The sequence below is a fragment of the Cyprinodon tularosa genome, unplaced genomic scaffold (genome assembly GCF_016077235.1).
Source record: "Cyprinodon tularosa strain WSP-4 unplaced genomic scaffold, ASM1607723v1 ctg81, whole genome shotgun sequence".
Classification (NCBI taxonomy): Eukaryota; Metazoa; Chordata; class Actinopteri; order Cyprinodontiformes; family Cyprinodontidae; genus Cyprinodon; species Cyprinodon tularosa.
Genome location: NW_024039574.1, coordinates 1117498 through 1137663, shown reverse-complemented (window position 1 = coordinate 1137663; position 20166 = coordinate 1117498). Strand labels below are relative to the sequence as shown.

The 20166-nt window shown below is 37.9% G+C and overlaps 1 protein-coding gene across 8 annotated transcripts in view; it reads right to left on the bottom strand.

Moving 5' to 3' along the window:
- The window catches only part of LOC119774346 (serine/threonine-protein kinase DCLK2-like), a 38851-nt gene extending 20805 nt beyond the window's left edge, over window positions 1-18046 (bottom strand). For all 8 annotated transcript variants that reach the window (XR_005279526.1, XM_038271802.1, XM_038271801.1 and 5 more), the window contains exons 1-2: window positions 17464-18046; window positions 8200-8537 (exon numbers count right to left, since the gene is read on the bottom strand). Coding sequence is in view for 7 of the 8 variants with exons in the window: in XM_038271802.1 (XP_038127730.1) it covers window positions 8200-8537; window positions 17464-17857 (732 nt within the window). In the remaining variant the exon portion in view is untranslated. The remainder of the gene's footprint in view (window positions 1-8199; window positions 8538-17463) is intronic.
- Between the last annotated feature and the right edge of the window lie 2120 nt (window positions 18047-20166).

Sequence of the window (20166 nt, the reverse complement as noted above, 5' to 3'; positions counted from 1 at the left end):
GTAAACTGTGCCTGTATACCAGGCAGTCCAATGAGGGAAAATATAATTTATTCAACATATCATTAATCAACCAGGTTTAGGAAAATGGAACAAAACAAAAACATTTATTGATAGGCTAAATGCTGGAAATTCAAGATTATAACTCAAATAGATTCCTAATTTGTGAGAAAGAAAACAAACAAATAAACTAAGATGCAACTCTTCATTCACAAAACAAATGAAAGCAACTTCCACATTCACCTCTAACAGACAGGATGGAGAAATGAAGCAAGTAAAGATTTGGTCCACAAAAGAACAATTGTTGGATCCGGAGTTAACAATGGACAATTCAAACCAAGAACATTCCCGCCTAGACTGTGTCACTGCTCCGGTGTCAGATGGTGCCTGTGGTAGTGAAAGCATAGAACAATGGGTGGCCATGCAAATTTCATGGCTGTTGACCTATATGCAGGGATTAAAAATGGCTACAGACTGACAATCTAACGAGGTGCTGGTGAGGCCTTGACTCTAAATAGTCATCTTGAAGTTAGTTCACTGCTAGTATTTGATAAAAAATTAACGAAGAGAGAGTGAGGAGAAAGACTGTACCAACACTTGATTTAAAACCTGAGCAGATTATCAAGACTGGCCTCATTAAACGAGATCTCAATTTAGATGATGGCAGAGTGCATCAGTGCTTCATTGATCAACGTCCTCCCCCAGCTTATGTATCTGACTTTAAACATAGCAAGTCAGGACATGTCTTTTATTCCTACTTCTTAGCTACTAGCTTTTTTATTTTCATCTACTGTATTTATCAACTTCTACTCAAAACTTCAACCTCAAAACTTTAGTCAAAACTTGACTTAAAAACTAAGATATAAAATTAGAAAAAAGTTTATTTTGTGCAGGCTAGTTTTATATAAAAAAAAAGAAAATAAAAGGTGTTCACTCAAAAATATGTTATGTAAATATGTAAATATCCTAACCCAATTCATGTCAGTGTCATTTATTCTGCATTTATTCTGCAGAGGTCTCTCTGCATGGAGTCTCCCTGAGCATGCATGGGTTCCCTCCTGGTACTTCCTCCCACAGTCCAAAAAACATAACTGTTAGGTTAACTGGCATCTCTATTGCTGTCTCTTTATTGCCCTGAGACAGACTTGCGACCTGTCCAGGGTGTACCCTGCCTCTCGCCTATAGACTGCCAGAGATAGGCAACAGCCCCAACGTGATACTAACAAAATAACTAGGAGAAAATGGACTGATAATCTCTTCTTATAAAAAAAATCTACAATTACATGGTGAGCTCTTTGCACCCTCCAGTGATACATATTCCAGCTGCATTTAAACAAAGAGACATGAAATACAAAGGAATAAAATAATATACGAGGTTTAATTGACTCCATAATTTGTGTGCTTGTATAGTAAGCAATTCACCTGAATGGCAAAATAAACCTACTTAGACAGCATCTTCAGTCTGAGTAGGGCGGGACAATTAATTGCATTTGCAATATAATTACAATTTCCAAAATGCAAAGTTACATTTTATGAGAGTAAGACATTAACCTTCTCTCTCCAGCTCTTTAGGTGGCAAAAATACTCTTAAATTCTGTTTGACATTACATATAGGAGAAAAGAAAGTTTCAGCTACATCCATGAGGAAAATGAATGTAGTTGGAAAATGGTAGGTGGAAAACAGGAAAATCTCACAACAATGGAAATTAATACAATAAAACCAAGGACTCAACCATGTATCTGCTTGTGGGGGAGGGAGAAAAAGCTATTTTAATTTGATGCGAAATCAAAACAAAATTCTTTGTCACCTATTGTACAAATTCTTCCAACTTATGAAATATGTCTAAAATGAAATGAAACTATAACATTGAAAACAAAAAAGAGTTGCTCTGATATGTGTATTCGAGTGAAGCCCGTTGGGAATCGTCCCAGAATGTCTGAAGGCTTCTTGCACAGCATGACACCAAATTCCTTATGCTCTGATAAACAGCGTTGCATGAATGACCATCAACTGTTGTTATGGACAATGTGCAAAAACAGAAGTATTGTTGCCATTTCTATGTTGTACATTTCTGCAAGACATTCTCCATTATGAATAGTAGATGATGAATTGGAGCAAAGTAAAAAATATGGAAACCATATTAAAGTGATCAGTTTGTGCATTGTGACTACTCCATCAGAAGAGAGTAAACCTCATCAACTTTGGCAAAAATGTAAACAAGAAAAGGGGCCATTTGTGTTTACCTCCAGCTTATCAGCGCATTCTCATTTCCTCCATCATTAGTCTGGATGCAAACAGCCTTTAGAGATCTAAAACCACTCTCAGTACTCAGCAGTCCAAATTGCCTACTGCCCATTTCCAGGCATGCAGTAGAAGAAGTAAAAGGAGGTTAATTGTTAAAATCAAAACAATTTAAAATAGAAAACCAACATACCTCTAGTCACATCACTGAAACGGGGTATGCATTGAAAAAAGACATTCTTTCATGACTTTAGGCATCAATTGAATAGAAAATGCATTTTAGTGGACTGCCACGTCAGATGAGCTAGTCTGGACTATGAACACCACCTATATTATTAAAAAGACCCAGCACCGTATCTTCTTCTTGAAAAAAGCAGGAGAAACAAACTCCATCCACCTCTGCCTCATAACCTCCACCCTCACACATGCAAACACACAATACTACCTCCTAGTCCACCAAATGGACAACTGCACAAGTAGTTTTTTCAATAATATTAAAGCAGACAATTGATTAAACAATCTACCTAAACTATGTCTGACATTGAAGCTGCTTAAAGAAAGGTTGCCAAACGAGATTTGATTTTATCCCGTACAATTACAATAAAGTGTATTCTTCTTATATTTAAATCTTCAAATCTTTGTTTTTTAAACCTCCATCAATGGTAACCAAATGGAAACATGAGGAAAGCAGCTGCTTTTGTTGTAAGAACCACATCTGATGAACTCCGTATAGGCTGATGGACGACGGGCTTGCTTGATTGCCGTCTGTTAACCTTTTCTCTTTCTGAGTTCTGCTTATGTATCTGCACAGCTGTTAGCCGCCATTTACTGTATCAATTTTACATTTTAGAAAAACATCCTCCTAATCATTTTGACCACAGAAACTATGTCCACCATCTTTCTCTTCAGACGGGATTAGATGTTGGCTAAGAAAATCAATGATATTCAAGGTTGTAACTTTGCAATAAACATTGGTGGGGACACTCTAAGGATAGTGGCTGATGGACTTACAGTTACTCAACCCCAACGCTTTCAATAGGGTTTATATTTTCCAAAAATGAGCTCAAACATATAATTATTGAATGCTTTCCTCTTGTTGAGAACACAAGAGAACCACAAACAGTGATGATTATAGTTATAGACAGATGCCTGCCTTTAGTGCATTATTTATAAAGGGCTCAAAAACATTAATGTGTAAAAATGACGAATAACAGCCGATACTGATGCCAACAGCAATCTATCATGCATCCCCAGTATGGACACAGCTTCACCTCCATCCATCCATCCATGCCTGGCTTCCCTTTAAGCTGCATCAGTGATTATCCTCCTTTACAAGCAGCAAAATCAAATTTAGAAATTTGTCCCATATGTCGTTGACAGCCAAAGTCTATGTACTGTATTGAACCTTTCAAAAATCACAGGACGCAGACTTAATACATTGATTTTTATTATTTGTGCTTTAATTCTTGCAGGTTTCTTATATTTCACTTTTAAGTGTGCGTCCTGTGAGTCTGGCTGTCTCTGGGTTGGCTGGCGAAGCTATTACTGAGTCTTGTTGAACTACAGAAAACAAAAAGATAGGTTGAATTTTATTATAACAATGCATATTTTTTCTTGTAAACTTGGGGATATATTTTATTGCATGTTGCATATTCCAGTAAATCTGTTTCACCTTTAAATCTGCAGCTGTCCCTACTTCTCTCTGTGCTCTGCTTGAAAACAGATTTATGAACCTGTCTACCAATATAATGATGCCAGAGAAAATAATTTTCGACATATCTTGAAGCTCTGCAGTCTGATTCTCTGTTCAATAAGAAAACCACAGATATGTGTAAATTTTGATTTGTAACTCTGAGTAATGGTCCTCTGAGCAACTATTTTAACTTAAATAATTGTAAATTCTGTTGCCATTTTTAGCTGAAAAAGCCCCGCATTTGTAAGGTACAGATTTCTTGGTAGCATCTCTTAACCAACCAGTCTCCTAACTTTTACTGAAACATCAAAGTAGCTACCGGTTAAAATTCACTGAGTGCTGCTGTGTCTCTCCTTCTCCACGTAGCTACTCTGTACGCAGTGAATAGTGACCCCAAATAATAATATGTCCCAAAGCAACAGATCCCATGATATTTCACGGAGAGGTGGGACTCGAGAGAAGCAGGAGAGCGAGGAAAAAACTTGGACTGAAAACACTAAGCACAGTTAGGTGCACCAAACCCCAGTTACTGTTGGCTAAAGTAAATCAGAGGAAAGGGCGAAAACAGTGGAAATTATTGGTGGGGACTATCCCCTCCATGCCAAAGTTGGTGGGGACATGTCCACACCAGTCCTTCAGAAAGTTACGTCAGTGCTGATATTAATGTACTGAGTTGGGAATTTTTTGAGTGGTTTAGAACTCTTCTACATAGACAGACATACAGCTGCATAGTGTTCCAAGATAAATCCAATAACACCTAACTGTTGTTTCGGCTAGGGTAGTATGCTGGTTTACAAAGAACATCAGAGAGGCTTAAAATTGACTGAAGAAAATATGAGTTGACAGCCATTGAATAATTTTTTTAATTTGCATACATGGTCTCTAATTTTTGACTGTTTGTCACAAAGCCACACCTCCTGCTCTACGGACTTGTAAGGAAATATGAATATATTGCATGTATACACAGTTTTGACACATCCTCACCTGTTTTGAGACAATGCAACGATTTAAACATATTCTATAAACCTGGTTCTGTTATCCAATACCACTAAGTTTATATTAAAAAAGACAGTTTGCAGTGAATAGATGCAAAATCTATTGGTAGTTATCCATATGTTAATTAACAGAATGCCTAAAGGACAGAAACAATGCTATAGAAGAAGCTGGTTTTATACTGAGAATAAATAACACACAGATAAACTATTCACAAAATAAATTGCTTCTAGAAGTAACATACTGGATTATATTTGGTATCAGAGTAAATAAATACATATGTGCATATACTTTTAAGATGGTCATTATTTTTCTAAATCAAAATCATTGTCCATATATGTCTCATTTCTGCAACTGATATTTAAAGTATTTTTGTAACACACCATGAGCTGGACAATTTCAAGAGGTATAAACACCTTTCCATCTCATTGCACTCATCATTTTTCAGTTGAGCAGCAGCTGCCTCTGTTGGCCCTGATAACTGAGGCAGTCTGAAGAGCAGTTTTCAGTTGGAGAGACAGGGTGTGTGTTGTGTATGAGAACAGTCCTTTACTTTGTAGAACCATAAACAGAGAGCTACAAGCACACCTGACAGCTGCACTTAACCCTTCCTTCCAGAATATATTTCAAATTATTCTGTGGTGAGCAGAGGCCTGGTGGACTTCTTCATGAGTGCATCAGGAGAGGAGGCTGAAGCGTCTGTAGACCAGGTGGCTGGGAGGTCTGATTTAATTTTGGAGGAGCAGATGGTGACTTACTATTGGAAGACAGTTGGAGTTGGTATGTGTCTGCATGTGTTTATGGGTGTGTTAGACCGAGGAGAGGGTTTAGAAATACCTTTTATATGATTCATGAAACTTTTAGAAATCTGGATGTTCACATTTTCACGTAAATTGCTAATGTGACCATATATTAGACACAATCTGGCTTAACTCATGCAATGCAATGTAACTACACTGGTGTTGCAATATACCAAATGTTGTAGATATTCAGAGGTCTTATTAGTTGACATCTCATTTCTTTATTATTTAAATACAAATCCTTAAAGGAATAGTACACCCAAAACATGATTAGCCTTCATTTTCTACTCACCCCCATGCTGAACAACACTCTGGAGTACTTTTTTGATATCTCAAATGCATCTGGAGATCTGGGAGGCTTCTTGCTGTCTGCTGACATTCAAATAATGGAGGTCTATGGTGCCCCAGGCAGAAAGGTCCATAAAAGTCCACAAAAAACGACTCAATATTCCTCCATACTGCTCGTCCAATGTATTCCAAGTGTCCTGAGTGGGTAGCGTCCATAATTTACTCGAAACGAAGTCATTTAGAATGTTTTTAGAGCATAAACAGTAGTGTATAGGATTTCCTAAAAGCGCGTTTACGAGTCTACGGAAACTGCGGCAGACCAAACCAGATGAAAGTGCGCATTCAGCTCGGCAAAGAACTCATGCTCTTCCTCAACACTGAAGTCCTCAGACATTTTTCTTTCGTTGTTTCTTTCTTTGCACAGGTAAACAGCACATTTCTTCTTCTACGCTTGCATTATCAAGAACAGACGCTGAATGCGCCTTTTCATCTGGCTTGGTCTGCCGCAGTTTCCGTAGGCTCGTGAACACGCAGGCGCGCGCTTTTAGGAAATCCTATACACTACTGTTTATGCTCTAAAAACATTCTAAATGACTTCGTCAACTCAGGACACCTGGAATACATTGGACGAGCAGTATGGAGGAATATTGACACGTTTTTTGTGGACTTTTATGGACCTTTCTGCCTCGGGCACCATAGACCTCCATTATTTGAATGTCAGCAGACAGCAAGAAGCCTCCCAGATCTCCAGATGCATTTGAGATATCAAAAAAGTAATCCAGAGTGTTGTTCAGCATGGGGGTGAGTAGAAAATGAAGGCTAATCATGTTTTGGGTGTACTATTCCTTTAATATACTGTTAAATCCACTGAACTACTCTCCATTTACAAAAAAATACAAGATTGGGAAAAGGTTCACAATTATTTCATAGACAAAATAATTCTCCCTTTTGCTTAGTCAAGTGTTGCAGGTCTTGTGAGACAAAAAAGACATAATATCAATTGAAATATGTTGTCAACAAAAACAATGCTTTTATATGGTTAAAACCAAAGTCACTAATTAGCTGAAGTAGCATTTAATGAACCGGGCAGTAATTTATAGTAGTAATTCAATAATTTCTTTCTGGTGTGGTTGATAAACAAAAGACTCTTGAAATCCAACACCCACATTAGGATTCTCTGGAATGATAAAAAAACTGATCAAAAGGAGAAAACCCATCATGGCTGCTTTGTGACATCAAGAATTATGGGGCGACTGCTGATTTGACAGTTGTCCAACAGACAGTCAAAGACACCACTTTAACAAAGAAGGACAAAGCATAATATTTCACCACTGTGGAAGCTGGCTGTTCACTGAGTGCTGCATAGACAAAAACATAGAAAGTTGACTAGAAGGAGGAAACCATGTTAGAAAACAGGGATAACCGTAGCCTTAATCGTGCGCCCAGACCAGACGCTTTCTGGGCATCCGAAAAGCCAAAACATGGATTCTGGACCCCATTGTTGAGCTGCTATGTTATGTCCTTGCAATCTAGAAAGTGGCTTGGCATTATTTACTGTGATAATAGTTTTAACATATTGTTAGTGAGATAGTCCACCTTAAAACTGGGACTGAAACAATTAATCAGATTAATCCCAATTAATCAATTATAAAAATAATCGTCAACTAATTTAATAATCGATTCATTCTTAACTTTAGTTTAATCTGAAAAACTCACATGAAAAGACAATTCGAAGAAATTTATTGATACAATACCTCAGCAAGAAACATAGCGCTGAATTTTGATAGATATGCATAAACAGGAGTAAAGAATAGGGCTGTTTCCCCTCCAGGCCTGAAACTGGTGGTGGAGTGGAGATACATGAAGTAGGTCAGTCTGTAGACTGCTGGTTATTGAGACGGTATGCTGAGCTTTATTGGGAGATCCAGTGGACTGTAGGGGTGTAAATATTAATTGTTTTGTATTGATGCATCGATCCAACAGCTGACGATCCGATGCATTGTCACGTCCGCAAGAGTATTGATTCATGTTTGTTTTTTTTCCTCCGGTCTATTTTTATCCATTTGCTCCTGGACGTAATTCTGGAGCTAAACCTATTTTCACCTCCTACCTCGCTCCCTTTAGCCACAACCTCTTTCCAGGTAGGAAAAAATATTAAGGAGGAAAGCATTCATAAAGGGACATACCTGCTTGCCTTCCAATGTGTAGAGTCTTCTCACAGCTCCGGAGTCCAACTTGATGGCATCTGTGATATCGGTGAGCACCTGTTCAAAAGAGTGTGCTGTTTTCTTGTTGAGCAGTATCCGAACTGCTTTGCGAGGTCTTACACCGCTACGAATCACTGTTACAAGTTTGGGTTTGATGAATTCCTTGGATTCCCTCAGCAGTTCGCCCTTAAGCTGGTTTAGAGAGGTGAGGGAGCGTGATGTTCCAGTCTTGCTGCCTACAGACCAGTTGGGATTGATGTTCTTGGTGTAATCTACACGACGAAATGGCTCGTTGGAGGCACACACATAGCTCTCTCCTGAGGGAATAAAAAACAAAACAAAAACGTAACTAAATTAATGCAGGGTTTATGCAGCAATAGTGAAAAATGTGCATCATAACAGCATAATTGCATACAAGCAAACCTTAAAGGTATAGTGGACGATCTTTTACTTCCGGGTGGATCACCTATACAAGTTGTCCTCCTAATTGTCAATCATTCTGGTGATATGTTTTACCTGAGGCCGTCCTACGTGCTCATCCCGTTAGGGATCTTATTCTGCACATGCCCACTTTCAGTCGTGTATGTGTGGTGAGCTACGGTTTTAGACATTCATTTACGCTCACCTTTCTCACCACCGTTCTATGAAAATGGCAGAAGGCAAGAGAAATCTAAAAAACAACTATAAATAAAATGTGGTAATATATATTTTTCCGTGGCAGTATATCGCCATATTTAATAGTTTGATCTTTATTTAAAAAAAATTATTAACTTGTATGGCTGAAATATGTTTTATCTGAATAAATTTTAGTAGATTATACTGCCTATTACCAAACCTTTCAACTTTAGTCTCAGGGACAATGATGGATCTGTCTTTGTCATTGCTTTTTGCTTGCGATAACCATAATTTGTTTGACCCTATATTTATATCAATTATGTAGATATAACTATGCATTTATCTTCTTTTTTCTTAGATGACAGAAAAGGTTTGGAAAGGTGATAGTTAGCAACTCTATAAGGATCATTCAAAAGCAAATGAAGTGTAGACTACAAAAAAGCTTTTAAAATGTTATCAATTCTTCATCTATACCTGCCTATTCATCAAGACTTGAGTCTGTTACTGTTATGGTTCTCACCTTTTGGGACTAGTTTTCAGTTGTTCTGTTTTGTTGATCTTTGGTTTGTTTTCCATTATATTCAAACAGTCAGTAGTTAACTCTCAGTTGCCCTCCTGTGCTTGTTTCCTTTCCCCTTAGCTTTCTTTTAGTTAGTTCCATTCACACGGGCTCTATATTCAGCTCATTAGCCCATCCTTTGTTCTGTTCCCCTTATATATATCCCCTCTTCAGTCACTCAGTGCTGGTTCCTTGTTTTTGTTGTTGTTTAGTTGATTCCTCATCTCTGGCTTCCCACGTGTGTTTTTCCTAATGTTTTATGGTCTTTTGGTTCTTGTATTTTGTATTTTTTGGATTTTGCCTCAGTTCTATCATTAAATCTACAAGATTCACCTCTGCCTCTTGATCTCTGCATTTGGGTCCTCAAAAACTGCCACCCAACCGTGACAGAAGGAACCAGCCATAATGGACACAGCAGAGCCCAGCCGGGAGACTCCAAAGCCCACTTTTACTAAAATCCGAGAAATGATTTCGCCACAACATCGCCACTCGTAGCGCACCTTGAAAACGGGGAGGTGCCACAGCTGAACTCAAAAAAATGTTACCTTCTCAATCTCCACTCCTGTCTGCCTAAGGATTATTGGATATTTTTGAAGAGGTGGAGTGGAACCAAAGTGCTGCTGTCTCAAGCCTTTTGGTAAGCCTCCTCCACCACAACCTCAACCAGATCAGATCACCTGCTACCACTGCCTGTTCTATTGAGTTGGAACATGCACCTACCCCACCTTTGTCAGTTCCATCCACTTCTCTCGATTCCACTTTCCCCTCTCCCTCTGCAGTATGTCCTGGACTGACCTCCAAACGCAGACACCACTGCCGGAGAAGAAATCCCATGGCCTCTCCATCAGGTCAGTCTGATGCCGCTACTCCATCTCCGACGGGTCAGGCTGATGCCGCCACTCACTTTCCAATGGGTCAGGCTAATGATGCTACTCACTCTCCACTGGGTCAGCCTGACGCCAGTACTTCCTCGACAGTGGGTCAGTCTGGTGCCGCCAACTTTAGTTCAGCTCCAAACCAATTAAGTTTTTTCCTATAGTCTCAGTCATCACCTCCATGACCAGCAGCTAGCTTCACGGATTAGAACATTCAAACCAGTTCCCATTATCACACCCCTTGCAGTCAGAGCTCCATGTCTGAAGGAGTCACACTTATGGGAGAATTAGGAGTTCTTTCATTTCCTGCCACCTCCATCAGCTCCCTGCCAGCCAGCCTTTCTCCTCACTCAGATCCCTTCAATGTTCCATCTCCGTTAGCTCCTCTTAATGAGCATGCTCTGTGCCATCCAGAGATCCCTGAACCCCAGGAAGGATCTAATGGCAAAACAGAAGGCTATGAGAGCTCCAACCTATAAGGCCCCCTCCAGAGACTCTGCCTAGCCTCTGGCCTCACGGCCATCCTCCACAGACTTTGCTTGTTAGTTGCCCACCTTTGGTGGTTGTTTTGGACTGTTTTGTTTCTTCTTCAGCATTTTTTGATAGCTTGTAGCATATATTTACATGCTACAAGCTAAATGCACATTTTAATAATATTCCCTCCTGAAATATCATTTTTTATACCATTAGACTAACAATGTAGACTAGACTTAAAAGTCCCTGGGTTTACCTGGTACAATGGCACATCACTGCAAAATAATATGTGTTAATTTGTCAGTATTTTGGGACCGAAGCTTCTCGCCAATTCTGAATATGCCACAACAGTTTATTTAATGCTGTTTGCTTAGCTAGTGAGAACTCGCTGTTTCACACCCTAGAGAAAATAAGAAGTTAAAAGCCGCAATCTGCAGGAACACATCAACGCTTCCCGCATTGTTTATTTTTCAACAGTGTGAAAGAGAATGAGAGATTACTGACTTCCAAACAACGTCCATTGCATGGTTACAAATGAGGTGTTATTTTTGTATTTTAGATTTAATTAATTATTGTGTTTTTTCAAAAGATTCTATTCAGATAACTAGTCACTGTAATACATTGATAATTGTCATACTAAATAACTAATTGAACATTTTTCGGATACATACATATGAGTCATATCTTTAATGCAAACAAAACAATGTGTATCAGAACAATAAGTTAAAGTATATAACATATAACATTAAATGAGACTGCTCCCTTTATGGTTCAATATTTTTTCAAACTGCTATTAACCACAAATTAATTCAAAGTCTAGCCCACACAGCCTAAATGGAAAGAGTCATAGCTGTTTATAAACACAAAGCATAACAGGGGCTATCATTTATCTGACAGAGTAACAAAAAGCCCTGTGATGAAGATGACTCCAGACAAGTCTATTCCCAGAAATGTGAAAGAAGCTTTGTCCACTTTTTCCTCATGTGGGCCACAGATGAAAATCCATATTAACAAGGGGAGTAAACCAACTAAACATTTTCTTTTTACCTTGTTGGTCTCACACTGTTGTTACAAATCCAAAACCGCAATCAAAATTATGATTACTTTATAGAGTATTTGTAAGCAGATTGTTTAGTAAATGACCCCAAATTTTTTTCTCACTTTAAACTTATTTTTAATACTAGACTATAACATCACATGTCAGTGCTGATATTGAATATAACAGTGGGCATGTTTACTTTACTTGGTGGCTTGAATGATTCTATAATATTTAGTAAATCTTCAACCTCCCAGACCCTTCACTTTGGACCTGCCGTTACCCCTGGCAACCCCATGTCATTTCCTATCAAGGTCTTACTGTCAGTGTTTCATAATAAAAGCACAGGAGAAACTTAACATCACGAACTGCTACTAAATTGTTCCCTATGAACAAGATTTAATCAGGTTGGGAGTACCATCAATTTTTGGAAACGCCCTGAAGCACTGAAAAAAAGAGTCCACTTTGGTTAATCCATAGCTGTGTCTGGATGACGGCTGAATTCCGCAATACTTCCTTGTAGATCTACCCACTAAGAAAGCACCTATGCTGGGCAGTAGGCAGCGACAGACGGGGCTCTGTGCTCGAGGTAAGGGAGGATGATGAACAGCCCTACTAGGACTGAATTAAAACAGACCTTTTTTTAAAGCAACCTAAAAACCCTTGAGAGCAATCCTTCATTTCACCCTTTGTTAACATTATTTTCTCTCTATTCCATTTTAAGTTAAAAAAGCTTTGCCTACAACCAGTCCCTGATTGGTTGCTTTGTTGCTATTTCATAGAAAAGTTCCACTTTTTCATCTTCAGCGATCACTGCTCTGCTCCTCAGTTCTATCTAGTAGCACGAGGTGAGAGAGGAGCAGCGAACGCCCTCACCGTGTGGGATTCACCGCCATTAACTTCCTCACCCTTTTCCGCTTAGTTTGCATGAGGATACTATGTAAATCCACTGCCCTCACAGCAGACCCTGTGCTCTCTCTGAAGGCAACTTCAGATCTTAGAACTTTCCATTTCCTTGGATGAGGATAAAAAAGAGTTGGTGTTTTGAGTACCGTTTGTGTTTTGTTACATTTTCATTATAAATCCCACCAGTTATCTATCATCAAACCCTTGAATTTCTGTCATTACTGGTGCACATGGGAATGGTTCTTGATTGTGTTTGCACACTAGTCCAAGGCTCCAATCAATGAGGGCAGAGTGTTGGGCTGCACACTAATGCGTCCCAGGGCTAAATAAACAAGGGTAAGGTACACTTTTTTTTTTAGTCAACATTATAAGAGCAGATAAAAACTGCTAAAATATGATAAGTAAAGAATTAGTTAGAGGAGGAGCTGCTGGCACCCAAAGTAACAAGCTCTGCATGCCAAACTCCTGTCATCTCAGTATTTAGATCATGTACTGGCCTAAATCCTCTCCAGCTTCTCTGGAGGACTGGCGCAGGAAATGAGTGCAGCCCAGAGGCTTTGATTTCAAGACAAGGTGAAATAAAAATAAACCAGTATACAAGAATATCTTTATTAAGAGGTCAGAGAATTTTGAGGTGTCACCAAGAAGTAACCTTTTTTGCTAAAATGGATTGTAGGCTGGCTCTAATGCAGATTACAGAGTTTGCTATATTTGTGCATTGAAAAGCAAAGGCTCAGGTGCTTTTAGTGTTCATCTCATCAGTGAATGGCAAAGGTTAGCAGACTGAAGACATTTGGTCTTCTGACAATAAATCCACAGTTTTATCCTGACGATATAACTGTATTGTTTACACATTTATTCACGTGCAGATTAATCAATGAATACTGAATGAGAGAAGTGTAAAATATTTAAACAAGGGAACCCTTGTACAAATACACACTTAGTGCTCTACACAGCAATTTCACACTCAAATAGGCTTGTTGATAGTTCCATTAAATGATTAGTGATCCATGTTGATATAAGTTGACAGTTGTGCACATTGACAGACCACTAAAGAGAAGTATGTGTGCATTTGTGGCACTAGGTCACATGTCAGGGCAGTTATGTCGTCAATGATGCATATATGGATTCACTGTATAATGTACTGTAAAATACTCTAAAAGACAAAAGATAAATAGAAAACTATGATAATTTGTTACAGTGAGACTTTTGGACACATACAGTGCTTTATTTAAAATGATAACCCACTATAAACCTTGAACTTCTACATATTTAGTTCACATACATTAACTAACTTAATTTATTGGGATTTTATGTGGTACACCCCTCCCAAAAAATGACTCCCTTCATGTGTGTGAATTTGATGCTTGGTTGTTAAATTTGTTTTTAAATAAAAAAAAAAAAACTGACAATGTGGTGTGCATTTGTATTCCCTCTCCTTTATCTAATAAAGCTTAGATACAATAGCTGCTTTCCCAGTGAATTTAGGGATTTTTCAAACCCGCTAAAAAATCACAATATAAATCTTATCACATTGGCAAAAAAGGGTGGGTCTGACCCTCCACTGACAAGCTGCTTGGCCGCTGTCTGCCCACCGCTGCACATCTGGTGGCGCCATTATACTGGGTTAGCGTTGATGATGTCATCAGTTCCACAGAAATCGGAAAAGTTAACAATGGACAGCAACATGGAAGGAAGCCAAGGCGTAGTAAGTGTGCATTATTGTTTGGCTCTTTTGTCAGTCCAAATCCCTCTTAGCAGTGCTGAGACATGTTTATCAAATGTGAATAAAGCTGTTTTGGCTTGTTATGTCAGATGCGGGTGTCGCAAGAAGGTTCAATTCCTGACCCAGTGTTTGACCCAGTTTTGCACATTCTCATTGTGCATGTGTGGGTTCTCTTTTTGGTACTTGGGCTTCCTCCCACAGTCCAAAAATATGACTATTAGATAAAATGGTTTCTCTAAACTGTCCTTAAGTGTGAGTGTGTGTGCATGGATGTCTTTTCTTCAAGTGTCTCTGTGTGGGAGAAGATGGATGGATGAGAAACCATGAATCACATGTTCATATTGTATACAATGATCAGTGTTTGGGGTAAGGCGTTACTGTAGTAATATGTAATGTTCAGCAGTAACGGAGTAATATAACACTTTACAAACTAAATCTCTGTAATAATATTACAGTTATTAGAGTGGGTAACGCATTACAATCCAAGCTGAGCAGACCACAGCCAACAGCTTAAATAAAGAGAAGAAGACTTTTTTTTTTTTGGGAAGTGGGGGTGGTTTGTTTTATATCAGGATAAGATGGTTTTAAAAGAGAAAAATATGGTTTTAAAAACAACAGAAGGAGAAAACGGCAGTGGTATTATGGCTACAAGGGATTCAACGTTTTCCTAATGGCTATACTCCGACTAATTTAATAACATCTACAAAATGGATAAAAATATAAAAGAAAGGGGGGCATACGGGTAACCCCAAGAAATACCAGGAGGGAGTGCAGAGCTAACGACTTTATGAAGATGCCGGCGTGAGCAAATCTAAACATCCAAAGTTGGATTCCTCCAGAACAGAGGTGAAGATGTTTGACCCTGGAGAAGCGAGAAGGCCGGTGGCGGAGTATATTTTGGAGGATGTGCTGCCTCTTTCTATGGCATTTCAAAAGGTCGTCCAAAAAAAAATTCCTGTTCAACCAAGTGAAAAGGTAAAAAACATTCTCAAACGATGTAGCTCTGCAAAAGTATAAAAACATATCCATAGTTTATTTAACCCCTTTACACCCCAATGTATATACATGTATATACATTAAAAAAAGCTTTTTAGCCTTTAAGTAGCTGCCAAACAAAAGTGTTATGTCGTGATAAGGTTTTTCTTGTTTTAATTATTCTATATCATATTTTTATTCAGCTATTTGTGACAAAATATTGCACATTTTGTAAACCTTTATCCTAAATTTTTATTTTGGCAAAAGTAACTAAAAAGTAATCAGTAACTTATTATTTTACAAAGATTGTAAAGAAGCCAACTACATTCTAAAAAAGGTTAACATTTTGGAAGAAGCTTTCCCAACATAGACAATGATATGTATTTTGTGGTCTGAATCTTTTGGCATTGTACTGCTAAAACAAACAAACAAAAAAAAAAGTTTAAAGATTGTAAAACATATCAAGATACTATGTGTTTTAAGGGAGAAGCTAATTAACATTCCTATTTTTTGATCTGCATGTTAGCCCTTTACAGGGCAAGTTACCGTTTTTGATCCCTTGCATACCCCTAACAAATGGAGTCCCCCCCAATCCCTCAGTGAGATCTAGAAGCACAAGATCTATATCCAGCCATTCACCAAAGATACTGCTACATAACCAACTAGATGAGCCCTACTGTAAATTAAGTTGGAAAAAATGTTAAGTAAAAGTTAAAAAGTAAAGTTAAAAAGTTAATAAAGCCTAGTTGACAATTATATTTAGGTTTAAACTAAAAATGTTAAGAGCCAGTATCAGCATTAATGCCTCTAAGGTTATGTTGTTCCAAAAAATGTGTTTCTTTCACTCTCTGAGTGTTTTTCATCAAATTCTTATAGAAGTACTTTTGTTATTTTTCTTAAAGGAATAGTACACCCAAAACATGATTAGCCTTCATTTTCTACTCACCCCCATGCTGAACAACACTCTGGAGTACTTTTTTGATATCTCAAATGCATCTGGAGATCTGGGAGGCTTCTTGCTGTCTGCTGACATTCAAATAATGGAGGTCTATGGTGACCGAGACAGAAAGGTCCACAAAAGTCCACAAAAACGTGTCAATATTCCTCCATACTGCTCGTCCAATGTAATCCAAGTGTCCTGAGTGGGTAGCATCCAGAATTTACTCGAAACGAAGTCATTTAGAATGTTTTTAGAGCATAAACAGTAGTGTATAGGATTTCCTGAAAGCGAGCGCCCGCGCGTTCACGACGCTACGGAAGCCGGCAGACCAAACCGGAAGAAAGTGCGCATTCAGCGTCTGCTCTGCCGATAATGCAAGCGTAGAAGAAGAAATGTGCTGTTTACCTGTGCAAAGAAAGAAACAACGAAAGAAAAATGTCTGAGGACTTCAGTGTTGAGGAAGAGCATGAGTTATTTGCCGAGCTGAATGCGCTGGTTTGGACTGCCGGCTTCCGTAGAATCGTGAGCGCGCATGGGGGCGCTATTAGGAAATCCTATACACTACTGTTTAGGCTCTAAAACGTTCTAAATGACTTTGTTTCGAGTAAATTATGGATGCTACCCACTCAGGACACTTGGATTACATTGGACGAGCAGTATGGAGGAATATTGACACGTTTTTGTGGACTTTTGTGGACCTTTCTGTCTCGGGCGCCATAGACCTCCATTATTTGAATGTCAGCAGACAGCAAGAAGCCTCCCAGATCTCCAGATGCATTTGAGATATCAAAAAAGTACTCCAGAGTTTTGTTCAGCATGGGGGTGAGTAGAAAATGAAGGCTAATCATGTTTTGGGTGTACTATTCCTTTAATATATTCGGGCAAGTTCGCGTTTCTTGTTTTTACATGGACATTCATTTTTACCAACAAAATATGCACATTTGTTTAATGTTACAAAGGTAATAAGGTCTTCTCCTGGATTCCAATAACACTATTGGCTGGAAATTTTGCTTTTCTAAGTATTTCACTGAGGCCCTATAAAGAGGTTATTCACCAAACATAAAAAAGATGTAGGCCACCTCTTTGGAATTATATAGTTATAAAAAAGCTGACTGTGTAACTCTCCATCGACCTTACCCTCCACTAACTCATCCAGACTGGTGATCTTCCTGCCTCCATCCACGGTGTACAGGCTCCGCACTCCCTGGGGGAGGTGAACGTTGTCCGTCAGGGAGCGGGTTAACTCCATGAGCAGAGCATCGAAGGAGCGGAACCGGTCATTGGAAACAGCATACACCAAACCTTTGAAATATTTATCCCCGTTGCGGTAGAAACGCACTTTACGGGCTTTTTTCTCTGAGGTGAGAGACTGCAAAGTGCGCGTGCGGTAGAAGCTGCAGTGCGCGCTGTGCGCAGGGCTCGGGACCAGACCGTTTCCTTTGGACCCGGAGCCCGAGTTTGTCCTCGGAGCCCGTTGGGGTCTGTCTCTTTCCTCGAAGTGCTCAAATTCGATACTTCTGCTAAGAGACATTTTGTGTTCCACCACTTTCTGGCTATTCAACAGCAGGAAAGAAAACTTTTATCCAGAAAGTGGAAATCCCGTTGATGGGAAACCAGCCTCTTTGCCTCTTTATTATCCGCAGCGGTGCAGGATGTTATGTCTTCTCAGTGTTGAATCGCAGGTTGCAAACACTGAAGAAAGCATACAAAACAAATAAAAATAAATGAATAAATAACTACTCTGATGATGTTATTTCTTTACGCCATAAAAATGCTGTGGCACCAAGGATATATATTTTCAGGCTCATTTAATCAATAATGCGTCAAACAGCGAGCACCGGTAGTTAAAAGACATCTCATCAAACTTGTTACTGTAAAAAAGAAAATAATTTTTTCAGAAAAGTAAAAGTCGCACAGCAATGAAAAATTCAGGGTATCTTTTCCTTCCATCCTCTCCGACTTACAGTCAGAATATAGGATGACCGATCAATAGGTAATGAGACAGAGGAAGAGGAGGAGAATGCTTTCCAGCCTCGGGGTCCTAACATCCCTCCATGTTCCACAGCAAATAACTGATAGAAAGTTAGGGCCACTAAAAAAAATTTAAAATGTTAACTGATTTTTTAATTTTATTTCTGTATAATATAAGAAAAAAAGTCTGAATTTTCAGAAAAAAGTCAGAATTTTAAGATTAAAATGAGAATTCTAAGATTAAAGTCAGAAGTATGAGGAAAAAAAAGTAAGAATTCCCAGATTAAAGTCAGAATTCTGACTTTAATCTCCAAATTCTAACGTTTTACCCATATTTAATTGAAATAAAATTTAAAAATCAATTGACTTTTTTTTTTTTTTCAGAAGGGCCATTTTTTCAGTGGCCCTTCCGTAGAAAAGACATTTTTGCAATAGTCCGGTAGTTATTTTAGCTATTTTAAATTAGTTCTGACTTTATGGCCAAAGGGAATATATATATATATATATATATATATATATATATATATATATACACACACATATATATATATATATATTGTTTTAAAGGTGATTATTCATTTATTATCACACAAATATTTTCAAACCACCATTTTTTTTCTTTTCATTCAGAGATCAGGATAATGTGGCAAACCTTTAAAATTGGAATAGCTTTTATAGAATTACCTTTACAAGAATTACAAGATAATTCCAAACTAAATAAACATATATTTACATATCTAGATGAAAAGCAGGTGCTTTATACATATAAAAGTCTTGCACAACTAAGAATAGCCTACTGTAACATATTGAAATATTATTTTGCAAAAGAAAATTTAATTGTGTAGAAAATGCAGTTACAAAGTGGTTATTAAATTGATGAATGGAGTAGTCATAAATAGATATATGTTTTACACATAATCACTTTTCAGCGTCTCGGTTGAAAATGTGAACTGGTGATGTGACGGTGTAAAAATGCCATATCTTCATTCTAAACATTTGAATTGAGGCATGCCTCGGGATATATTTGAAAGAAACAACCCATGCAAGCTAATTTCTTCTGTCGAATCAATGAAAATTTAAAGAAAATAAGGAACAGAATTGGATTATCTGGTAATATAGTTCTTCAAAAACATTTAATGGAGAAACCAGTAATCAGTGCTGAAAGATAACCCTTTGTTCTACCACTGTCTTATTTGCAGGCCCAGGCCTTGGTTGGTTGTCTCTATGGAAAATAATTGAGAGATAATTTGAATGACCATAAAGTAAACAATACATTGAATCTGTGTGATAAAAAGAAATTCTACTTACAAAATGTTTTGTTAATCTATAGAAGAAACCAACAGTTTAAAAAATTTTTAAAGCAAAGACCACAGAAGAAGATAACAAATCACCTAATAGTAGACATGGGTATGGATTTGTTGGTAGACCACCAAAAACTTAAATGACTTCTAAAAGTGACCAAAATTTAGGTCATATTTCAAGTGAATGTGTTCCAGAGCTTCCCTTCTTTAAAAAAGAAAGTTGTGTGGGTGAAAAACATTTTACAGTATTGCATAATGAAGCCACTTTGTTAGATCTGTTTCAGTTTTGTAATATCCCAACATGACCCCGAAGAGATGGGGAAACTAGTCCATTTTAATAATAATACAAACTTTAATACAATTCTTTTTTTTTTTTTTTGCATTACAAAAGGTAAAATATTGTATCACATTTGTTTTAATTAAATATGCTTCCTGCTTGACTATTAGGACACTGGATAGATTTGTTGACAGGTACTGTAAGCTTGAAATTAAAATGTCAAACATAATAAATATGAAGAAGTGATAATAATTCAATTAACAGACAAGTACAAATGTTCACATTTCAGAA